The sequence below is a fragment of the Heteronotia binoei genome, chromosome 18, assembly GCF_032191835.1.
Source record: "Heteronotia binoei isolate CCM8104 ecotype False Entrance Well chromosome 18, APGP_CSIRO_Hbin_v1, whole genome shotgun sequence".
Taxonomy (NCBI): Eukaryota; Metazoa; Chordata; class Lepidosauria; order Squamata; family Gekkonidae; genus Heteronotia; species Heteronotia binoei.
This window is the reverse complement of record NC_083240.1, coordinates 29,898,238-29,920,651: the sequence shown is the minus strand read 5'-3', so window position 1 is coordinate 29,920,651 and position 22,414 is coordinate 29,898,238. Positions and strand designations below refer to the sequence as shown.

At 46.2% G+C, this 22,414-nt stretch overlaps 1 protein-coding gene across 1 annotated transcript in view; it reads left to right on the top strand.

Annotated features, from left to right (window-relative positions):
- Positions 1–22,414, top strand: part of ZZEF1 (zinc finger ZZ-type and EF-hand domain containing 1) — a 91,865-nt gene that overhangs the window by 54,890 nt on the left and 14,561 nt on the right. The window contains exons 33-47 of the mRNA XM_060259564.1: positions 431–560; positions 4,942–5,080; positions 6,038–6,203; positions 8,643–8,905; positions 9,953–10,119; positions 11,603–11,780; positions 11,878–12,014; positions 13,366–13,643; positions 14,865–15,039; positions 15,175–15,307; positions 16,483–16,679; positions 17,495–17,614; positions 18,450–18,638; positions 19,223–19,323; positions 20,550–20,685. Coding sequence (XP_060115547.1) covers positions 431–560; positions 4,942–5,080; positions 6,038–6,203; positions 8,643–8,905; positions 9,953–10,119; positions 11,603–11,780; positions 11,878–12,014; positions 13,366–13,643; positions 14,865–15,039; positions 15,175–15,307; positions 16,483–16,679; positions 17,495–17,614; positions 18,450–18,638; positions 19,223–19,323; positions 20,550–20,685 — 2,509 coding nt within the window. The remainder of the gene's footprint in view (positions 1–430; positions 561–4,941; positions 5,081–6,037; positions 6,204–8,642; positions 8,906–9,952; positions 10,120–11,602; positions 11,781–11,877; positions 12,015–13,365; positions 13,644–14,864; positions 15,040–15,174; positions 15,308–16,482; positions 16,680–17,494; positions 17,615–18,449; positions 18,639–19,222; positions 19,324–20,549; positions 20,686–22,414) is intronic.

The window sequence follows — 22,414 nt, the reverse complement described above, 5'->3', positions numbered from 1 at the left end:
CAGGCTATAAGCTTTCATGAGACTGATAAAGTGAACTTTGACTTATGAAAGCTAATAACCATGAGAATTTCTGCTGGTCTGTTCCTGAACTCAAATTATGTTTTACTTTGTATGTTTCTGATGCTGGTAGTTCATGGACAGGGATCCTTGAGCCTGGCAACAGTGTTCTAGAAGTTTATGAAGCTATTGCTGATACCCACCCCACCCCACCCCCCATTTCTTTGATGTCTATTGGAAATACAGTCCTCGAACTTAGCAAGAAAAGTTGGCTGCAACCTTTGCGAGCCACCACCCTTAAGAGTCGGGTTTTGTGTTTATGACTAAATATGACCTGTGATGGCTTTTGGGGGGGTGGGAGGTGGGGAGGGGGCTGGGTCATTAGACTGCTGTCATTCTTACAGCAGCCTCTAATTTTTCTGCCTGTTCTTAGTCAGTGGAACGAAGAAGATGAAATTGCAGACTACAGGCAGAACTCAGAGTGGATGGATGAGTGCCAAGATGGAATCTTTGAGGCCTGGTGTGACAAGATAAGCCAAGCAGATCCAGAGAAGCAGAGAAAGGTGAGAAAAGTTTTCATCCTGTATTGCGTCAGGATGCTAACATGATGAAGAGAGAGATCTTTGAACCATTGGTCTTCCAGCAGCGAGGCCTTACCCTAAGGAGAGCCAGTTTGGTGTAGTGGTTAAGTGTGTGGACTCTTATCTGGGAGAACCGGGTTTGATTCCCCACTCCTCCACTTGCACCTGCTAGCATGGCCTTGGGTCAGCCATAGCTCTGGCAGAGGTTGTCCTTGAAAGGGCAGCTGCTGTGAGAGCCCTCTCCAGCCCCACCCACCTCACAGGGTGTCTGTTGTGGGGGAGGAAGGTAAAGGAGATTGTGAGCTGCTCTGAGACTCTTCGGAGTGGAGGGCGGGATATAAATCCAATATCTTCTTCTAAGGTGGTTACGCTAATCAGTTTTGTTAGACAAAAGGAGAGGGGGTTCAAAGCAGAGAGAATACAACTGCAGACAACCCCTTTCACTTTTATGGGGTGCAGAAGGAGGAATTTTGGGTAATTCTCGGTCATGGGGGGAGGACAACCTTTGAGACAGGTAACTCCTCGCACTTGCTTCAGGAAAGTGAGACTTCTAAAATCTCCATTAGGGGAGTTATTACCTTAGTGGAGGCAGGGTGAAAAATCCTAAGAGTGCAGCATGACTCCTGCTGCTCTTAAAAGTGACCCCCCCCCAATAATGTAGCTAGATGAAGAAACAACAACTGAATAGAAAACAAAAGGTCCGTTGCTGGATCACACCTGGTGGTCCATGTTAGTTTCTTGCAGCAAGAACAAAAAGGAATTTTCTGGCACCTTAAAGGCAAATAGATTTGTAGAGGCATTAACGTGTGAACTGGAGCCCATACCATCAGTTACTTGATGTACGCTGAATCTGGAATTAATCACTTAAGTGGTTTTTTGTGACTTCATCCTCCGCTAATACATGCATGGATTTCAGATGTCTGCCTCATATCCTTGCTGTAATTCTCCTGGTCATTCAGGGGATGTGTTTCTCTAGGCAACTGTGCACTGTGCCTTCCAGGGAAACACAAGATTGCCTCTGTTTTTCATTAAAATGCAAGCCAAGGCTTAAGAACAAGGCTGTGTACCTCATACTGAAAAGAACTAGTTCTGCATCCAAGCATTAACAATTCTGTAGAGAGAGAAGCTGAAATTGTCTGGATTAGGGGTCCCCAGCCTTATGGAGGCTGTGGGCACCAATGGAATTTAAGAGGGCAGAGCTTAATGGGACTACTTCCCTCCTCACACCTCCTGGAAAGAATGGAATTCTGAGAGGTAATAAAACTGCACAGTGGCTAAGGAAAGCCCAGTTGCTTACCAGTCCTCATCTTCTAGAGAAAAACCTTTTCATTTGAAAGAGAGCAGCCCTGCCTTACAATGAGAAACTCAGCAAGTGCCAAGGGAAGTTGTGGGAGGTGTCATGGTGCCCCTGGGACCACAATAAAGAACCCTGGTCTGGATTATACCCAGAAGTAAGATTTCAGAATTCTCTTCTGTCACCCTCCTTCCTTTTCCTTAATTCATTCACCTAGGAGAGAAGGGCAAAAGAGCAAGCTAGGCCTCCAATCACTAGACATTTCTGCCACCCCTCTGCTTTCTGAGGCTTCATCAGGCATCATGACTACATTTTCAAGCATTTCTTCACAACCGTGAGGCCTAGAAACTAGGGTTGCCAAGTCCCATTTTTAAAATATCTGGGGACTTTGGGGGTGGAGCCAGGAGACTTTGGGGGTGGAGCCAGGAGACAGTGGGGTGGAGCTAGGGGGAGGGGGGAAACGGCGCCGGGGAGCGTTGCTGCGCTGCCGTGGCTGCTCCTCCGAGATGGGCTCAGGCTGAGCCCATCTCGGAGGAGCAGCTGCCGGGGGGGGGGGTGTCGCGGCGGCGTCCCGCGCTCCGCCTCTGCATTGGAATGGGGGGGGGTGGAGGCGGGCCAGGAGCGTGGCGAGCCGCGAGTCCGGGTCCTAGAGGGGCCCGGATTCGCGGCTCGCCATGCTCCTGGCCTGCCTCCACCTTCCCCTTCTCTGGTTTGGCTACTCCTCTGAGATGGGCTCAGGCTGGGCCCATCTCGGAGGAGCAGCTGCGGGGGGGGGGGGGGCGGGCGGCGCAGCAGCGTTGCGCGCTCCGCTCAGCCTCTGGGTTGGAATGGGGGGGGTGGAGGCGGGCCAGGAGCGTGGCGAGCCGCGAGTCCGGGTCCTAGAGGGGCTCGGATTCGCGGCTCGCCATGCTCCTGGCCCGCCTCCACCCTCCCCTTCTCTGCTTTGGCTGCTCCTCCGAGATGGGCTCAGCCTGGGCCCATCTCGGAGGAGCAGCTGCGGGTAGGGAGGGGGCGGCGGCAGCGTCGCCCGCTCTGGGATGGGGTGCCTGCCGTTTCTCCCCCTCCCCCCGCTTCTGTTTTTGGGGGGGAGCGGGGGAAGAGGGTGGAAAACCTGGCATCCCCCGCCAGAGCGGGAGGGTTGGGAAGGCTACTAGAAACTAGAAAACGAAGAGCGAGATTTTTAGAGCCAGACTAGATGTGACAGTGGGGGATGTGTGAACAGATCTTGTCAGAGTTTCCAAAGGTAAATAGCTGCATGATGCAGTAATTTTGATTGGGGCTTTGTATGAGGGGAGGTGCTTTAGCCCTTCCCACCTTTGTGACTTTTTGCTTATAGAAATAGACAGGCACTCGCTTGCTCTTTCTGCCTGAAGAGGTGGGGTGATTGTGGTGGCTTGCATAAGGTCATCAAGTCAGTTCTTGACAGAGGTGAGATTCAGTCTTATAGCAGCTTTCTGAAAAAATGCTATAGAAAGAATAAGAACTCAAAATTATTATTGCCACTCCCTTTTTCTTTCTCTGTGTTTATTTGGCACATACTGCTCGTTCTCTGCTAGTCCACAATGTACAGTCTTTTCTTTGTTTTTTTTTTAAATTAAACTTTTAAAAACGATATACAATGAGTGCAGTCAGATATTCACAAAATCTTAACTCTTTAAATCTCCCTCCCCCCCAGACAAAAACCTATAACAACCTATGACAACACATCTATACCATTATCCTAGGATCAAATTCAGACAGGCGAAGTACAAGAGGTAGATACAGCAAGATAATATGATCAAAATAAAAAGTTGGAAAATAAACTCCCTATGTAGAGAATACATACTTATGAGTTCCAAAGAGCTCAGCTTATAGAATGCTTGGAATGCACAGGGTGACCTAACTTCCCAGAAAAGGAAGGTGAAGGGGAAAGGAGGAAAACAAACAAACAAAAATATACACAAAAGAGCCAAAATGCAATAGTAAAGGAGTGTCACTGCTTTTAGAAAAATATCAGATTATGATAAAATTTGTTTTTTTGGCAAAAATGTCAAGATCAGAGAGGTATGTAACAATAGGCAACTATAGCTTCACGAAGGCTTCCTGGGATTTGGGTGTGTGCGCTGGAGAACTGTAAGAGGATATTATATAATATATAATATCCTCTTACAGTATAAAATAGTACAGTCTTGATGGAGCTAAAAGTTAATGTGCGTTTCTCACACACAACATTCTTGAATCCCTGAGAAGTGACTCCATGGGAACCATCTCTGAAGATGTTGGACTTTAACCCGTTCTGAATGTATAAGTATGTTCACAAGATCTTGTCGAGAAATGATCCCAGGAATATCAGCTGATGTGTCTGAATCAACCCCCTGGAAGCTCAGCCTTCCTTAGCAACAAGGAGTGTTGTGCCACTTTATGAAACTGCCTTATGCCACATCGATACAGCTGTCTGAGATTTGGCAGCACTCCTGCAGAGAAAGGTCTCTCCCAACACCAACTGCCTACCTGAGATCCTGTTACTGGAAATGTCTAAAATAGAGCCTGGGCCTTCTGTTTCCAATGGAGTGGGGGCTCTGCCCCTCCTACATCCAGCTGGGCTGGTTCCAGCTGACAATCTCATGTGGCCCTAAATCTGTTTCTCTTTAAGGTGCCAGAAGAATTTCTTGTTTCGGCTGCAGCAGACTATGATTATCCATTAGGAAATAGAAGTCCTTCCTTGGGGTTCATACTAGGATCTCCGTGGGTGTTAATTGAGAGTGCTGTCGTGTAGGCATGTTTAGGGGAAGAGGCAAACTCTGAGATGTATTCATCCCATCTGTTCTCTTTGTGAAACACTCCAAGCATATTTTTTTTAAAAAAAACCCCAAAGCTTCGTCTTCTCCTGCTTACCATTTCCTGATGAGTTGGAAAAAGGGCCCAGCTCCCGTTCCATTACCCAGAGGCTGTGTAGCCCAGCTGGCTTCTTAATTAGTCCCATACAGTCACAGCTCTCTCAAGCTTGGATAGCTCGTCTTGTATCATTTATTCAACAAAAAGGGATTTTTGCAAACATAGCCAAAGAAAACCATGTCTGTCTCCTTCCAGATGCATATGTTCATCGCCCGCTACTGTGATCTGTTGCACGTTGACATCTCCTGCGACGGGTGTGATGAGATCGCACCCTGGCACCGTTATCGCTGCTTGCAGTGCAATGATATGGATTTTTGTAAGACATGCTTCTTGGGTAAGCAAACTGCCAGAAAAGCCATAACTTCCTTAAGGACATGCTGAGTTTCCTCTGCAACAGCTTTTTTAAAAAATGGAACTTCAAGGGAGATATTTTTGGATTAGGCTTTGTTGTGCTAAATACCAGCTTCCTGGATTTATAGTGGACCATGTCATCCACTCTCAGTTGGAGGTCAATTAAATTGGTGGATATAAGAATGCTTAGATCGGGGTATCGAACTCATTTGTTACAAGGGCCGGATCTGACATAAATGGGAATTTGTGGAGCCGGGCCGTGTGTATCATAAAATGTATCATAAAAAATCATAATATGGGGAGGGACGGTGGCTCAGTGGTAGAGCATCTGCTTGGGAAGCAGAAGGTCCCAGGTTCAATCCCTGGCATCTCCAAAAAAGGGTCCAGGCAAATAGGTGTGAAAAACCTCTACTTGAGACCCTGGAGAGCTGCTGCCGGTCTGAGAAGACAATACTGACTTTGATGGACCAAGGGTCTGATTCAGTATAAGGCAGCTTCATATGTTCACATATATATGTAATGCCAGGTATTAGAGATATAAACTTCATAAAGGATTGTATGCTTCCTCGATGCATCTGTTTGGTTACTGTTGTGGAGAGGACCGGATGGACCTTTGGTCTGTTCCAGCAGGGATAGTAGCAGCCCTGAGTCCGCTTGTGGAGAGGGCGGGATACAAATTTAAATAAATAAATAATAAGTAGTTAATGGGTGCAGAATTTCTCAGACAAGCTGATAGGATCCAAGCAGCAGGGGTTTCCTTGGCTTGTGGTTCTCAGTCATATGAAGATTTTTAGGTCTGCAGCCCTAAGCCTTCAAAACACTTGGCCTGCTCTAAAGCAGATAAATAAGAGCATGCAGTTGCCCTGTGAAAAAGGTACAGTGATGGGGTTTGCATACCTCTGCAGTTTTACTTTTATTTTTGTTTATTTTTGCCTCACAGGTGGAGTGAAACCTGAAGGCCATGAGGACAACCATGAAATGGTTAACATGGAGTATGCCTGCGATCATTGTCAAGGGATCATTGTGGGTCAGCGTATGAATTGTAACGTGTGTGAAGACTTTGACCTCTGCTTCGGGTGTTACTCTGCCAAGAAGTACTCCGATAGGTACTGTTTCGCCCTCATCCTGAAGGAGAAGTTTTGATTTTTTAAAATACAGGTGCACAGCCTTGCATCTCCTTGTGAATACCACCACATGGTGGTGTGGGGAGGCCATTCAAAACAGAGAAATGGCCGAATGACCACTTGTTGCAACACCCAGCTTGCCCAGCCCTTCCTCCTCCCCTATCTTCCCCATTCTCCAAGAAACAATGCTGTCTGTCCTCCAATGTCACCCCCTTCCCTGTTGGATGACAGAATAGGCTATGACCATAAGAACATAAGAGAAGCCATGTTGGATCAGGCCAACGGCCCATCCAGTCCAACACTCTGTGTCACACAGTGGCAAAAAAATTTATATATACACACACACTGTGGCTAATAGCCACTGATGGAGCTGTGCTCCATATTTTTATCTAAACCCCTCTTGAAGGTGGCTATACTTGTGGCCGCCACCACCTCCTGTGGCAGTGAATTCCACATGTTAATCACCCTTTGGGTGAAGAAGTACTTCCTTTTATCCGTTTTAACCTGTCTGCTCAGCAATTTCATTGAATGCCCACGAGTTTTTGTATTGTGAGAAAGGGAGAAAAGTACTTCTTTCTCTACTTTCTCCATCCCATGCATTATCTTGTAAACCTCTATCATGTCACCCCGCAGTTGATGTTTCTCCAAGCTAAAGAGTCCCAAGCGTTTCAACCTTTCTTCATAGGGAAAGTGCTCCAGCCCTTTAATCATTCTAGTTGCCCTTTTCTGGACTTTCTCCAATGCTATAATATCCTTTTTGAGGTGCGGCGACCAGAACTGCACACAGTACTCCAAATGAGACTGCACCATCGATTTATACAGGGGCATTATAATACTGGCTGATTTGTTTTCAATTCCCTTCCTAATAATTCCCAGCATGGCGTTGGCCTTTTTTATTGCAAACGATCTTGACATTTTCAATGAGTTATCTACCACGACCCCAAGATCGTCCTACAAAATGCCCACCTCGACATTGGAAAGAATGTGAGCATTTGTATGGCTTAGTTAATTGAATATCATATTTGGGTGAAAGAGATTCTGGATTCAAATCCAATCTTGGACAATTTGTTTTCAGTACTAATTTGCCTTGCAGGGTGATTGTGAAAATAAAAGGGGATGGTGGTGGAGGACCCGTATATTTCTACCCTGATACGCTAATCATAAGTGTGGGATAGTGCAGTGACTTGGTGGCCGTAATTTACTTTTGCATGTAGCTGGAGGATAGCAGGTTCTGGGGAGTGGTTTTCTCTGCCTACAAGAGCTGTCGCCCTTGAGAGTAGACAGCATTGGACCGGATGGAGCAGCAATGGACTGGCTTTGCATAATCATCCTCCTGTGTACCTGTCTTCAGATGGGATTAATTAAAAGCCAGTTCCCAGGGTTTTTCACGCTGCAGCGTGACTAATAGGATGAGGCTGTCCATAACATAGGATGGCTATTGTCATTCCTTTGGAGAATACTGTTCAGGATATGGTCTGCTGGTTTCCGTCCCTGGGGCTGGGTAGCCTGCTCCACCAGCCAAGGGTAGTTTCTGTGTGTCTAAATACACACAAGAAGGTCATAGATCAAGATGGGTGTTTGTCTGCAGCAGTAGAAAAGAGTAGTAATCCGAGACTAACAAAATTTGTAGTATGAGCTCTTGTGAGTTACTGCTCACTTCTTCGTATGAAGCTAGAATGTGAGTCCATCCGTCCTATACATTGGAAAGTGGACTGATTCCCAGAAGGTGTGATTGGATTAGATTGTTGGATTGGGTTGTAGGTCATGAATAGCCATGCTGGATAGTGACACTTCCCTCACGCAGGCAGTGGGGGGTTGACTTTTTCTTGCTTACAGGCAGTCTGCTCACCCACAATGATAAACTGCTTAACAGTAACACTGACTATGGTACCAAGGCCTGCAACAAACCAAAATGCCAACTTTGCTCTCACCTAGACCCTGGCAACACCCTCACCATTCAATATACTAGAACTCGAGGGCAGCCAATGAAACTGATGGGCAGTACGTTTGGAAAGGGTGAAAGGAAACACTGCTTTACGCAGAGAGTGATTCAAATGTGGAATTCACTGGTAAAGGATGTAGTGATGGCCACAGGAATAAACAGCTTTAAAAGGGGATTAGATATATTCATGATGAAGGATAAGTATCAGTGGCTACTAGCGATGATGCGCTGAGCCTCTGAATCCCAGAGCCAGGAGGCAACATCTGGGAAGGCCTCAACCTCTATGTGCTGTTGTTGGCCATCCAGATGAACTGGTTGGCTGCTGTGTGAACAAGGTGCAGGACTGGATGGACCATTGGTCTGATCCAGCAGGGCCCCTTATGTTCTTACACATACAAATACCCCCCTTAGCAGCAAGTGTTTTGTGAAGCAGAATGCCTGCCAGCCTGTCTAACTTGACGTCAACCCTCCTTTTTCAGCCACCTTCCCACCCACAGCATCACGGCATATCCGATGGTGACCATTCGACTCAGCGATGGGCACAGGCTCATCCAGCCGTACCTCCACAACTACTCCTGGCTGCTGTTTGCTGCTTTGACTCTCTACAGTGCTGACTTGGCGAGCGGCGAGGAAGTGGAAGGCGAGGCACTTGACCACACGGTCGTCTCCCACGCCCGAGCCCTGCAGCAGGAGTGCATTCGCCTTATCGGAGATTGCCTGATAAAAGCCCAGCATGGAAAAGGTGAGTGGGGAGGGGCATCATGGTTTCTTGAGTCAAGGCATTATGACACAGACTCTGTGTGCACAGCAGGCTTTCTTCCCCCTCCCACACACACCAACTTGTTTATTGAGTGCGTCAAGTTGGAACATCCTCTTTTAGTGCTTCTGGGCTGGCTTGTCTGGGGCACAGAGCTCTATGGCTGGCTTCTCTAGAATGCTTCCTGTATCTCATAACTTCACAGGAAGGCAGGGATCTACTCTCTGTCAGAGCCCTTCCAAGCCAGAATACTAGGGTCATGTTGCTTAGATGGAACTTAGTCTTCTGCTCCCAGCTGCTGTCTTCAGTATTTGAGTTGAGACCTCACATGGATCACGGAGTTGCCCCTGTTGGGTTGTGAATCCATACAGAGCTATCTCTTGTTAGCTGCTGCTTGATGGGACAATCTGCTTTTAGTGTGCATATGGAGAGATCAAGGATGCCACCCCTTCCGACCTCTTGACATGGATAGCAAGGCCAGGCCACTCAACGGTAGAGAGGATTTCTCTTTAGCACGGGCAGGTTCAGGGAGTCTGACTCTGTCTCTTCCTGTCACATGACTGACATGACTTACTGACATGCGGTTGAAACTATGTGTGTCCTGCGCTGCCAGCAGTGGCTAAAGGTGGACCTTGAGTCTGGAAGGGTAGAAGACCACTTGCTCCTGCACCGTGTTGCTTCTCAGAGAGGAAGACTATCCTTCCTGACTCCTTCTGTGACAAGCAGAGCATTCCTATCCAGAAAGTTCTCAGATATGATCTGAATTTTTCAGTGGAGGAGGAAGAATTCTGCCCTTTCCCTTCCTCCATAAGGGAGCAGAACGTCCCTGTTGCTGCACTTGAAATTGTCACTGCTACGTATAGATGCACCGGTAGAGTTGGAGTCCCAAATTGTGCAGACCTCTATGGTGGGTTGCGTTCACCCGAGGATGCTTTATTCAGATTCCCCTTCGGCCCGCAATATGCGCACGCTGTTGATCTGGCGTGAATATCCTCTTCTTGAATATCTCACTTTCAATCCCTCCACGTCTAGGTATGAAAGCTTTAGCTCTGCTCAACATGTTCCCAGAGACTGAATCTTTGTCCGAAAATGTGACGCCATCTACTGATTATTCTGCAGACAGTAACATGCCCAGCCACACTAGCAAAGAAGGCAAGGAAAGCAGTAAGGCAGCACCAGCAGCTTTCATCCAGTTCAATGTAAATATTCTTTCTTTTTTTTAAAGTATCCTTTAATTCCTTCTGTGGGTGTCCAGCTATATACTATTAGCAACATGTGGCCCCCATTTGTGGATATCTAAATCCACGGATTTGGACTGCATGGGCACTAAAGAGATTTTTCTCCAAACTTGGGAGCCCCCCCCTCCCAAGTTTGCAGAAGAATCTTAATAACAAAACAAAACCCACCAGAGTGGGGGGTTAAATTCCACCAAAAGTAAAACAGCATTATCAAAGATTTCAGGTTTTCACGGCTGGTAACATCGTTAGGGTTTGTAGAATCTTTCGGGCTCAAGTGCCATGTTCTACTGGAGAAAGTTTTCCTTCCAGACGTTTCGTTCTCAGCTGCGAAGAACATCCTCAGTGGCGTTGCATTCTCTGCAAGTACAAATGCCTAGGCGGCATGGTGGCTTAGGGAGCTGCCGTAGACCTGGTGGTGGAGGCCTGGAACAGTGCCAGGCTCGCTGGGATAAATGACAGGGTGGGGGAGCCTGGAGGCAGTGGCTGCAATGGGGGGAGCCACAATATATGCAAGGAGAGGGCTTCATCATGTGGGAGAATAAAAGTAAGAGGGGAGGATTCCCCCCAAAAGTATTGCAGTTCTCTGCTTGTGTTTTATACTCCCGTAGAAAGTTCAAAATCAAATTTCAAAACCTTCAATGGCACAATAAAATAAATAAAATACAAACAGGGTACATAGAAAGTTAAAGAAAGCCCCCAAGTGCAAATGTGTTGATGGCTTGTCAGTCCTTTCCGAGACTTTCTGGATGGTCTGGGACATCTAGATGGGCTTTACATTTTGAATGGAGATTGCTGGCAGAGCACAGAGAGGTGCATTTTTTGGCTGCCTCTCAGTGTCAGGACTTCTGCACACTGTGGATTTGCTTATGTTCAAAGCCAGAGCACCTCCCGAAAGCACTGCAAGGCTGACTGTTTTGGGGTGGCCTTCAAGACTCTTGGCTAGCTTGGGGAAAGGGCAAGCAAATGAAAAAAGATGTAGGTGATTTGTTCAGCTGCCTTGAGCTCTTTGGGTGGGTTGCTTGACTGTACAGGTGTGTAAATAAACAACAGCCACAACGTTTACCTGAGGGACATTCGGTTGCAGATTATTTCTGTATAGAACGCTCCTGCTCCAAATGGCAGAGAGCACCAAAAACTGCTATTTGCACACCTTAACTGCCCTGCTTTACTCAACAAAAAAATATTCTCTGAGCCAGAGTTAGATGGAGCACCAAATTGATAGAAAGGAGGATAAAGGCTAATCTTGCCTGTCCCCCTCTTCCTGCTTTTCTGCCACCAGGGGAGCAGACTGAAATAAAAGCTGCGGACCAGCCCTGCTGTTGTTCCTGGAGAGTGTGTGTGGAGGTGGGAGGGAGAGACTTCAGGAAACACCCCTCCCCAGCTCAAGTTTGTCTAAAAACACAGTGAAATACTTGCTGCAATGTAGTCTGTAATTTATTCCTAGGGGAATGGAAATGCTAACGAAATTCAGGCCTCTGTAGATACCAAACAAGAAGGAAAACCAAAAACGAAGACAGAGCCTTCCAATGGCCTTCCACCAAAGAAAGAGGAGAGTTTACATGAGGCACTTGCACTGAACCCAGACTTGACTGCAAAAGAGAGGGTATCTCCAGAGCTACCGGGTAAAGATCCATTCCTATATCTTCCTGTGAAAATTAAAAATTGGGGCGCAGGGGCACACAGCAGTTTCCAACTCATCCTGGGGAAACTTCGTTACAGATGCTCAAGTTGCCAAAGTTCTGCCTCCGAAACCAGGGGATGAAAAGGTGACACTGAGCCAAGAACAGGCCTTCGCTGAATGTTCCCAGAAGAGGATTCTTGGCTTGCTGGCAGCCATGCTGCCTCCTTTGAAATCAGTAAGAGACTGGGCATAAACTGGGGAAGGCAGCAAAGGGGGATGTGTCAGAGAGAAACAGGGACAGTGGCTACTGGGAAAGCAAGAGGTACCAGGAAGGCCTTGTGAACAGTTAGTTGTTTCGCTAGCATTTGTGGCTGTTCTGTCCAGGGTGCTTGTTTCCCTTGGCGTATGAATGTGCTTCTAGAGAGAGCTCTAAATTGAAAGTAGAAAAGGAAAGGTCCCCTGTGCAAGCACCAGTCCTTTTGACTCTGTGGTGATGCTGCTTTCACAACGTTTTCATGGCAGACCTTTTTTTATGGGGTGGTTTGCCATTGCCTCCCCTGGTCATTACACTTTCCCCCCAGCAAGCTGGGTACTCATTTTACCAACCTCGGAAGGATGGAAGGCTGAGTCAACCTCGAGCTGGCTACCTGAACCAGCTTCCGCTGGAATCGAACTCAGGTCATGAGCAGAGGGTTCCGACTGCAGTACAGGATCTCTAAAAAGAAATATCCCCAGAAGGCTAACTCTAAAATGAAAAGGCAGTTGCCTGTTGCAGTGATTTCCCCAGCACTGTGGCAATAGATACTAAGATGTCCATCAGTATGTTTCCTGGTGCCCACCTCCTTTTTCCCCACTGCAGAGGGCTAGTCGTGGTTTTTCTGAATCTTCAGATTAGGCGCTGCTTCAGAAGAGTTTAGGACTTTTGTCTTGACTTCTCTGGGAGCCTCCCAGCTTTTTGTGGTTGGCCCCTATCACCGTTGCAGCCATTTCTTATGTGCGCCCATTACCTCCTCAATTTTAACAAGGTTGGGGGGCACCTGGCATGCCTGAAAGAAAAGACAGCTTAAGAGAAATCAAAACCAAGAACCTCTCCCCTCAGTGATGTCCTAGCTTGGCTAAACCACATTTAGTTGATGCCATGACAGCAAGCTTTAATGCCAGTAGCTCACAACTTTAGTACCAGTAGCTCACAAAGTAGAATTTTTGCTCACAAGACTCTGCAGCTAAGAGGGAACAGGGTCTGGTTGCGGGTTGCCTGATGGAGCCATCTGGCTATAAAGTGAAGCAAGTGTGTCTGGTCAGTGTCTAGAGAGATGCCTCCTGACGCCCTCCCCCACCCCTGAAAATGTACATCACCTCGAGTTCCATGATGAAAGAAAGGTGGGGATATTTTGGGATCTGCTTCTTTCATCATTTGAAATTACCTTTCCCCCACCACTCCCATTGAGGTTGGCATTCAAGCAGACTGAGAGGAAGCTTTTTGGATCTAACAGGCCAGAAGCAGAAGCCCTAGAGATCAAGCAAACTGGATCACCAGTTCTACTGATGACTTCCCCACCCCACCCCACCCCTGTTTCTCTCCATAGGGCTCAGCAGCATCCCTCATTAACCTGGATCAGATCCTCCCCCTCATGTTTCAAGTTGTCATCTCCAACGCTGGCCATTTGAACGAAACCTACCACTTGACCTTGGGACTCCTGGGTCAGTTGATTCGGAGGCTGACTCCTGCCGAAGTGGATGCTGCCGTGACCAAGGTCCTCTCGGCTAAGCACAGCCTCGTCGCTGCCGGAGATGGCTCCACGGTGCCAGAAGGCTGGAAGACGACCCATCTCCTTTTCAGCCTGGGAGCCGTCTGCTTGGACAGGTGCTGCTTCAGCCAGGGCTTTCAGGTTCTTAGCTTCAGGTAGCGTCTTCTTACATGGGTGTACATCCCCAGCACCGAGGATTATGGGGCTGTATTTCAGGATCCACACTCAGCTCATGTTTGGCCTGCTGGCCATCAGGCCCTGTGAACATTGGCACTCACTGGTATCCAATATGGTGACAGCCATTAGCTTAGATTTATTTAGAATATTTAAATACTGCCTCTCCAGACACCTGGCAGACGGCTTTGAAAGGCATTAGACAAATTCATGGAAAAATTGGTCTATTAACAAGGTGGCTAAATGGGGTTTTCAATTTGGAGGCAGTGTACTTCTAAATACCAGGTTGAGTAGAGGATGGGCAGCATCCTCAGTGGTTCTCTCATTTATAGCTTCCATAGCAGAAATTCCATAGTTTGGGACTATCAGCCTTTGGGGAAGAGTTGCATATTAACTACGTTGCATGGCCTTGGAAGTTCAGCATTAAATTTAGAGAAGGGGCAGGTCGTTCCAATGAATTTGACAAAATGTTATGCTGTCGTTGTTTCTCTTATCCGCCTCCAGGCCTTTAGGACCAGTTAAACTGTAAGTCTAGGATGAATGTCCAGGAATTGGAATTCTTTCTAGATGCAGAGGCTGTTCCTTTGGAAATGCAGTTTTATTCAGATCAGTAGAGGAGGGCAGTTTGAGCAGGTCTCCTCTTGCACTCTTTCCATGAATAAAGCCAAGCAAATCAAACAGAGGTTCTCTTCTCCTGCAGCTTCCATTCCTGCCTGCTCTGTCACCTTGTTCAAAGCTCTTGCTCTGTTAATGAGCAGTAAGCAGTACCACCTAGATGTCTTGTACCTTTCCTTCCCCAGGTTAACAAATTTGGTGCACAGGAAGCTGTAGCAGCTAGCTTTTGTCATGCCTGGCACCATTTTAGGCACCAGGCATATGACTCCATCGGGGGGGGGGGGCAAAGGAGGTGAAAGCACAGTAGGATGAGCCTCCTGGTAGCCAAGGTGACCCTGGGCCACTCTAGCGATGGAGACCGAAATAGAAATCTTGTTTTCCTCAACAGCACTCTTTTCCTGAACATTTGCAGGGAGCCATTACGAAACAGTTGTCTCAAGTGGGGAAACAGTTCTGCCTTTTTCGTTTTTGTAGAACACCGTTGCTTTAGGAACAAAACTCGTAGAACTCTGTCGCACATGCCATTGACCCTAATCCTTGCTTTCCAGCCGCGTAGGCCTTGACTGGGCATGCACCATGGCAGACATCCTTCGAGCGTTGAATTCCTCCGCCCAGTGGCATGGGGTGATTGCCGCTTTCACAGACCACTGCATCAAACAGCTGCCCTTTCAGTTGAAACACACAAACATCTTCACCTTATTGGTGCTCGTTGGCTTTCCAGAGGTAAACTTGGTAGGCCAAGGGGTTGTTGGGGAATGTTTTTGGCAAGAGGATAAAGGGGAAATGATTTGGAAGAGTCAAAACCACATTGGTGGGACAAATAACATTTGAAGACTTTGGCTGTTGTTGCCATCACAGGTTCTGTGCATGGGCACTCGTTCGGTGTACATGGATAATGCAAACGAAGCCCACAATGTGATCATTCTCAAGCACTTCACGGAGAAGAACAGGGCAGTGGTTGTGGATGTCAAAACCCGGAAAAGGAAATCAGGTTCTCTTTTGCTCTTTCCCTTAATCCGACCCTCATAGCTTCTGCCAAACTAGAAAGCATGTTAAATCACAAGGCAGAAGTTATCTCAGGCTTACTGTCTCCAGAGCCAGTTTGTGGCAAGGGTATCTGTTTTTAGTGATAAAAGACTAAAGGAGCCGTGCAACTCTTTGGGTGCATCTAAAGTAAATCTGTGGCTCTCAGCTAGTGTGTTTAAACTGGGGAAGACTTGAGATTTACAGATGAGAGAAGCCTACCCTCCTATTTTCAAACACAAGAGAGAGTCCTGATATCTCCTGGGTAGCTGCTGCACTTTACTTTTATTTGCATTACCATAAACCAGAAGTTTGACTTGTCTTACCATAAATCAGAAGTCTGTATTGGTTATCACAGTATAACTGGCCATATAAATAGATCTTTAGGTAGTTATACACATCTAAGGATGTTCTGTTGTCAGTTTATTTTTAAGAATAAAATGAATAAGAACATCCAAATAGGATGTATTTTCTATTGGACCTATTCCCCCCCTGCCCCGTATCTAAGGAGAATATGTAAACATTTGAGCAGAACATTAATCTTTGGATTCAACAGAATAGCAGTGCGGAGAGGTGGTTTTAGCTACACTCCACAGTCTTTCAGGGGGAGGGGGGAAACCTATAACAAAGTATGCTGCAAGCAAAATATTGCTAAGATCTAAAGCAAGCACAAAATGATCTTGAATTGTTTAACAAAGGAAATTTTTTTGTAAGCAGTGATTTCATTATACTAAATTGGAATAATACTTGATTCGGTAATGTGGAGCTGGGGGTTCTGGTCCCTTTGTACAGATGAGTGCAGTATTGGAATGAACTGAGATTGTGTTCAGAATCACTACCTGATCTCTTAAAAAAAAAAAAGTGCTCCAGATACAAACAGTAAATACAGCCGCTGGCTGCTCCAGTTGTTCCAGATGCTTGTTTGCTTGGGAGTTGCATTGAGCATGGGGCAGATCGTGCTGGCTAGTATCAACTGATCAATCGATGCATCTTGTTCAGACTTAGAGGAGTGGTGTTCAGCATTCAAGTATTACTTGATGTTAGGTTCAGGGCTGCCTTGAGTAGACAAAGCTAACCTTGGTTGAGATATCAGCCAAAAGCAACGTGATCCCCTTCTTTATCCGCTCCCTGCTCTGCTTCTAGTGAAAGACTACCAGCTGGTTCAGAAGTGTGTCCAAGATGACAGCGAATTGCAGAGCCAGCTGCGCCAATACCTCCAGCATTTTGTTTTCATAACCAGCCACCTTCTCCAGACAAGTATCGATAGCAGCTTTGCCGAGGCAGTGGAAGCATCCTGGGTCTTGTCTCTTGCTCTGAAGGGACTTTACAGAACGCTCAAGGTATGGTTCGGAATTCCTGCAGGTAGCTACACAGGACAAGGCCTCACTCTTTCATCGCATCACTTCCCCTGCCCTCCCTGCAGTCAGCTCTTCCCCTCATTTTAGCCTCACAAGAGAGGTCAGTCAGCTTCATGGCAGAACAGAGATTTGAACCCTAGTCTCCCCAGTCAAAGTCCAGTAGTCTGGCCATTCCACCACATTGGTCTTTAGTAGCAGCATTACAGTTTGGAAATTACCATGTGGAGTTTTCTTGCCTTCTTTTCTTTGAAGGGGAGCAGTGTGCAGTAGTACTGGATATTGGGCTAAGAACTGAGAGGCCTCCAGGTTCAAAATCCCCACTCTTCATAAGACTCACAGAGTGACCTTGAGCCCGTCATTGCCTCTCAGCCTAGACCTACCTCCTGAAGCTGTTGTGAGGATAGTTGGGGGAAGGAGGAACTGTGTACTTTGTCCCAAGCTTCTTGGAAAGAACGGTCAGGGGGTGTACCAGGTCAATAGATCCAGATGACAAGGAAAGGTATGGATATTTCAGAATGGCATGGGACAGTTGTAGTTTAGGTATCGCTACATAATTCCATCAATTGCTTTTTTGTCGCCGTTTAACTGTTTTTTATGTGCACAGGTTATTGTTTCTGCTTTTATTTGTGTGCAGTTCCCAAAAGAAATAATAAACAGGGAGTTCTTGGTCTATTTGTCATAAATCTGTTGGCAACCCTAAAAGACACTAATGTGGAGTGCCAAGACTGACTCCCATCTCCCAGATCTGACTCGACCCACTTGACTTAACAAAGCAGTGTCTTCCCTGTCTTTGGCAGACACATGCCTTTGAAGAAATCTGCACTGCCTTCCTTCAGACGGGCTTACTTAAGCTGCTGGTGAAGAAGTGCAGCAAAGGGACAGGCTTCAGCAAGACGTGGCTTCTCCGAGACTTAGAGGTGATGTGCTCTTTCACTTAATTGAGCCGAGCAACTTTAGCTCCTCATGCTTAAATTCCTCAGAGATTAAAATGTGGTAGTTTGAGGGGCGCCATGGAGGTGATCCAGCATATTGTGGCATGGCCTTTTATGAACTAGAACCTGTCTTTTCAGATGCCTGGAGTGATGTTTGAATATACAGATGTATTAACACTTTAAAAGGGTGGGGTTGGGATTACACAGACTTTCGTCACAATGTGCCTGCAAATGGAAGGCAATTTGAAAATGAGCTGCAGCATCCTTCAGGTGGTTTCCTGCTCCATAAGCAGGGATGAGGAAGTGGCACAGAAAGAAGAGCATCTCCTTGGCATATAGAGTCCCAGGTTCAATCCTCAGCATCTCCAGTTAAAAGGTGCTCCTCTTGAGACCTCGGAGAGCCTCTGCCAGTCTGAGTAGACAGTACTGACCTTGATGGACCAGTGAGTTTGATTCAGCATAACGCAGCTGCAGGCATTCGTGCCTTCACAGGGCCAAGATCTTACATTGGTCCCTTGTTAAAGCACCATGCACATAAATGATACTGTAAAAACAAATACGTGTCCATTCTGTGAAGGACTTTGCTATCTTTGCAGCAGTTGCTGCAAATGAAGTATCAATTAAGTAACAGATATTTAATTTCTTAAAATGGTGATTTGCCTCAGGCATTTTCTTTTTAGATGGAAAAGTGACATATAACAATCATAACTAAAATTAAAACAAACATACAATCAAAGCGTAGTATGTTAGCGACAGTCTGGGACCCAGGTTTCTCCTGTGCCCTCTGAAGTTGAGTGTTGCCTGTATCATTCTCTTCTAGATCTTATCAGTCATGCTTTACTCATCCAAAAAGGAGATAAGCTCCCTAGCTGAGCGAAAGGACTCAAGACTGGAGGAGAGGGATGAGGATCAAGCCATGGATCAGTCTGTCGTCATTCCTGCCGATGCAGACCAGAATCGGCCTGACCCTCTAGAGGGCTTGGATGAAGCCACCAAAATCTGCTTCTTGGTACTTTGTGGTGTATAATTGTTGGGCATGAGGGAGGCGTGTAAGAATTTTCACGACTGTAATTGAGCCAAGCAGCAGAGGAAAAACAGCTTTGTATCATATTGTACAATATGAGGCATGAGTGCCTTACCTGAGCTCTCTCCTTTGCTATCAAGAGTGTGCGCCAGATTTCTTGCAGGTTAAAACCCTGAGAATGTGAGGGTAAGAATGGGTGGAGTCCAGGGTGATTTTATTCATAGGCAAAATCTCTGTTTTGAGGGCTGGAGAAATTACTAGCAGACATTGAGCTCCTTTTCAGTCTTTGGCTGAATTCAGATGTCACATTAAACTCTTAGAGGAGTGGGTAGAAGAACAATTGGGAGTGACCAGTCATACTCCAAGCAGTTTAAATGTAGCACTCTGCCCCTCCTATGATGCTACTGTAATTGCTTATCTTTCCCTTTGAAACAATTGTAGCAGCTTTTCTCCTCTTATTTGTGCAGAGGAGAAGAAGGCATATACACCTTTGCTCTGGCTGAGAAAACAGTACCAGCACCTTTTCCCATCCGCTTCTCTGTTCTGATCTCAGTCAAACTTTGTTCCAGATGACACACGATGCTCTCGATGCGCCTCTGCATATCCTTCGGGCCATGTACGAATTGCAAATGAAGAGAACAGATTCTTTCTTCCTGGAGGTTCAGAAGAGGTAAGAGAATTTCCGAGTCTGGGACGAGAGAAACAGAGGTATGCAAAGTAGTTTGACAAACAGACGTTCAAAAGAATTATGAAAAGAGTGTATAGAAGCTAATTTTCAGCATTTTGGAAACTTCTTTGCGGGGGAGCATTTTCCTGTGTACAAGATTTACATTGCTGTTGATGAGCATTTAAACAGCCTATGTGTGTTAAAAGATTCTGATGTGCATTTTACTTGTGCCGGGGGGGCCTTAGCAGGACCTATTAGGGCCTCCCCATTAGTCCATTTGAATCGAACATGGCCTAGAAAACATCATGTCAGACTGCAGTTGGAGGTTCACATGGAAGGGCTTCCCCACATTAAAAAAACAATTCCGCACACAGAAAACAAGCAAGAAATGGGCTTAGAAAGAAATGGGCTTAGAATCTATTTCTCCTGATACAATTAATGTTCTTTAGGGTTTGTAGAATCTTTCGGGCTCAAGTGCCGTGTTCTACTGGAGAAGGTTTTTCTTCCAGACGTTTCGTTCTCAGCTGCGGAGAACATTCTCAGTGGCGTTGCAGCCATAGCAGGCGCTCTGACCTTCTTGACTGCTGTGCATTGAGTGATGTTCTATGTTCTATGTGCAAGGACTGTGTTTTCAATAGATAAATGTACATTTACTTTAGTCAATATATATTTACATATAATGGACAAATGTATGTTTATATATAGAATGGTTAGGGGACTGGAGCTGCTAATGATTGAGGAGACAGGCAGAAGTCTAATTGCTTGCACACTATCCAAATGTAATAGTTTTACTTTCTGTTGTATTTAACACTCTGCTGTTTACAGTTTCTGATTTGTTTTGTTTTTCATGTGTTTCTTATGATGTGTAGGATCAAATAGAGGGGTTTGAGTCTTGGTGTGGCCATCACTTCAGTGGGAAGCAGAGTTAAGGGAACAGTCTTTCCAACTGCAAACTCGGTTTGCTTTTGCTGCTGATGCTGTTTGCATCTTGCAAACGTGATCTGAAAGGGGCACAAAAACAGTAACTGATTTGCAACCCAAAACCAATCTGTGATTTCTACAAATGACAAAACAAACAAAACAACATGAAGCTGTCCTGGGGAGGAAGAGAGGAGTAGGCATGGAATAACTTTGAACATGTAAATCGGAAAGGCTTTGTATGTAAACCCTGTTTCTAGAGATGTCATCTCTGACTGTGAAATGCTTAGGCATGCTTTTGTTTGTTTAAGATTTGATGGGGACGTGGTCACAACTGATGAAAGGATCCGAACCCTGGCTCAGAAATGGCAACCCAGCAAGCATTTGCGCTCAGAGGAACAAAGTTCCAAGGCAGTAGACACTGACATGATCATCTTGCCTTGCCTGGTGAGTGTCCTGTCCTGCACCAAAACAGGTGCAGTGGGATATAGTGGTCCCCCCCCATTCAACAACATTGCTGTTTTTCTGTCCCTCCCTCTGTCCCCCATGTATATGAGCAATAAAGGCTTCTTTGGGTGCCCAGTGTAGCTGCTTTCAGTACCATCTTCCCTGGAGGAAGCAGAGAGATGGAGAGATTTATCTCTCTTTTTTCCTGCCCTTCCTTCCAGGTGTTCAGGATGGCATATGTGGTTTCCCTCTTCTCCATTTAATAGCTTAAAATGGGAGGTTCTTTTATAATAAAGACGAACAATTCCCTTCTTAACTGTTGGTGGTTCTTGTTCCCTATGGTAAGACTTTTCTCTCAAGCTTTTACAGACTTCAGATATATTAACGTTGATACTTTCCCTGAAAATGAACAAAATAAGTTTGAGAGCCAGTTTGGTGTAGTGGTTAAGTGTGCGGAGTCTTACCTGGGAGAACCAGGTTTGATTCCCCACTCCTCCACTTGCACCTGCTGGAATGTCCTTGGCTCAGTCATAGCTCTGGCAGAGGTTGTCCTTGAAAGAGCAGCTGCTGTGAGAGCTCTCTCAGTCCCACCCACCTCATAGGGTGTCTGTTGTGGGGGAAAGAAGATAAAGGAGATTGTAAGCCACTCTGAGACTCTGATTCAGAGAGAAGGGCGGGGTATAAATCTGCAGTCTTCTTCTTTTTCTTTTCTCAGCCCCACCCACCTCACAGGGTGTCTGTTGTGGGGGAAGAAGATAAAGGAGATTGTAAGCCACTCTGATTCAGAGAGAAGGGCAGGGTATAAATCTACAGTCTTCTTTTTCTACTCCATTATAGAAACGAACATTTGACACAACCCTCACTTATGGGTGTAGGTAACACTCTGCCTGTGCAGGGCAGGAATGGTGGAAATACGCAGAAATAATGTAGAAACTGAAATGTCCTCAAAGACTCTTTCAACACAGAGTCCTGTAATAAAAGATTCTTGTATTCCCTAAAAAGGTTCTTTTGCTCAATAGAAGGTATGTTGTGTGTGTGGAAACAAGGCTGTTGCTCCTGCTAGAGTACATGTTCTGAGTGCAGAATCTCAGCATCACCCAAGCAAGCAGGTGTTGGGGAGACTCCTTTCTGTGCCTGCGACTTTGGACAGCTGCTGTCAGCCAGACAAGGTGACACGGTGTCAAATGACTCGAAGTTGTGATTGTGTATACAGCAGCTTTGTATGTTTGGTGTGCTCTCTTTTAGAAGAGAGCAATGAGGATTTTGTAAAGGAAGAGAAAGTTTGCCTGCAGGGGGAAGAAGGAAATCAAAAGCTGATGTTCTGGTGTAAACATGTTTAATAAGAATAAATCCTTGAGAAATCCAAATCTTCTCCTGCTTCTGCAGTCCAGTCCTACTGGCAAAATAGCAAGCTGCATTTTACTTCCCTGTTAGGTGCTGTGATTCCCCGCCCCAGAGAAACAGGAAAGAAAACATAATTGAGCAGTGAGGCACAGTGAAACATGTAGAGGGAAACTCTGACCTGACCTTTAGGACACACAGGCATACACTTTAGTGATGTGCTCTCAAGTCACAGCCGGCTAATAGTGGCCTTGTAGGGTTTTCAAGGCACAAGATGAACAGAGATGGTTTGCTGTTGCCTGCCTCTGTGTAGCAACCCTGGATTTCCTTGATGGCCTCCTGTCCAAACACTAACCAGGGTCCACCCTGCTGAGCTTCTGAGATATGT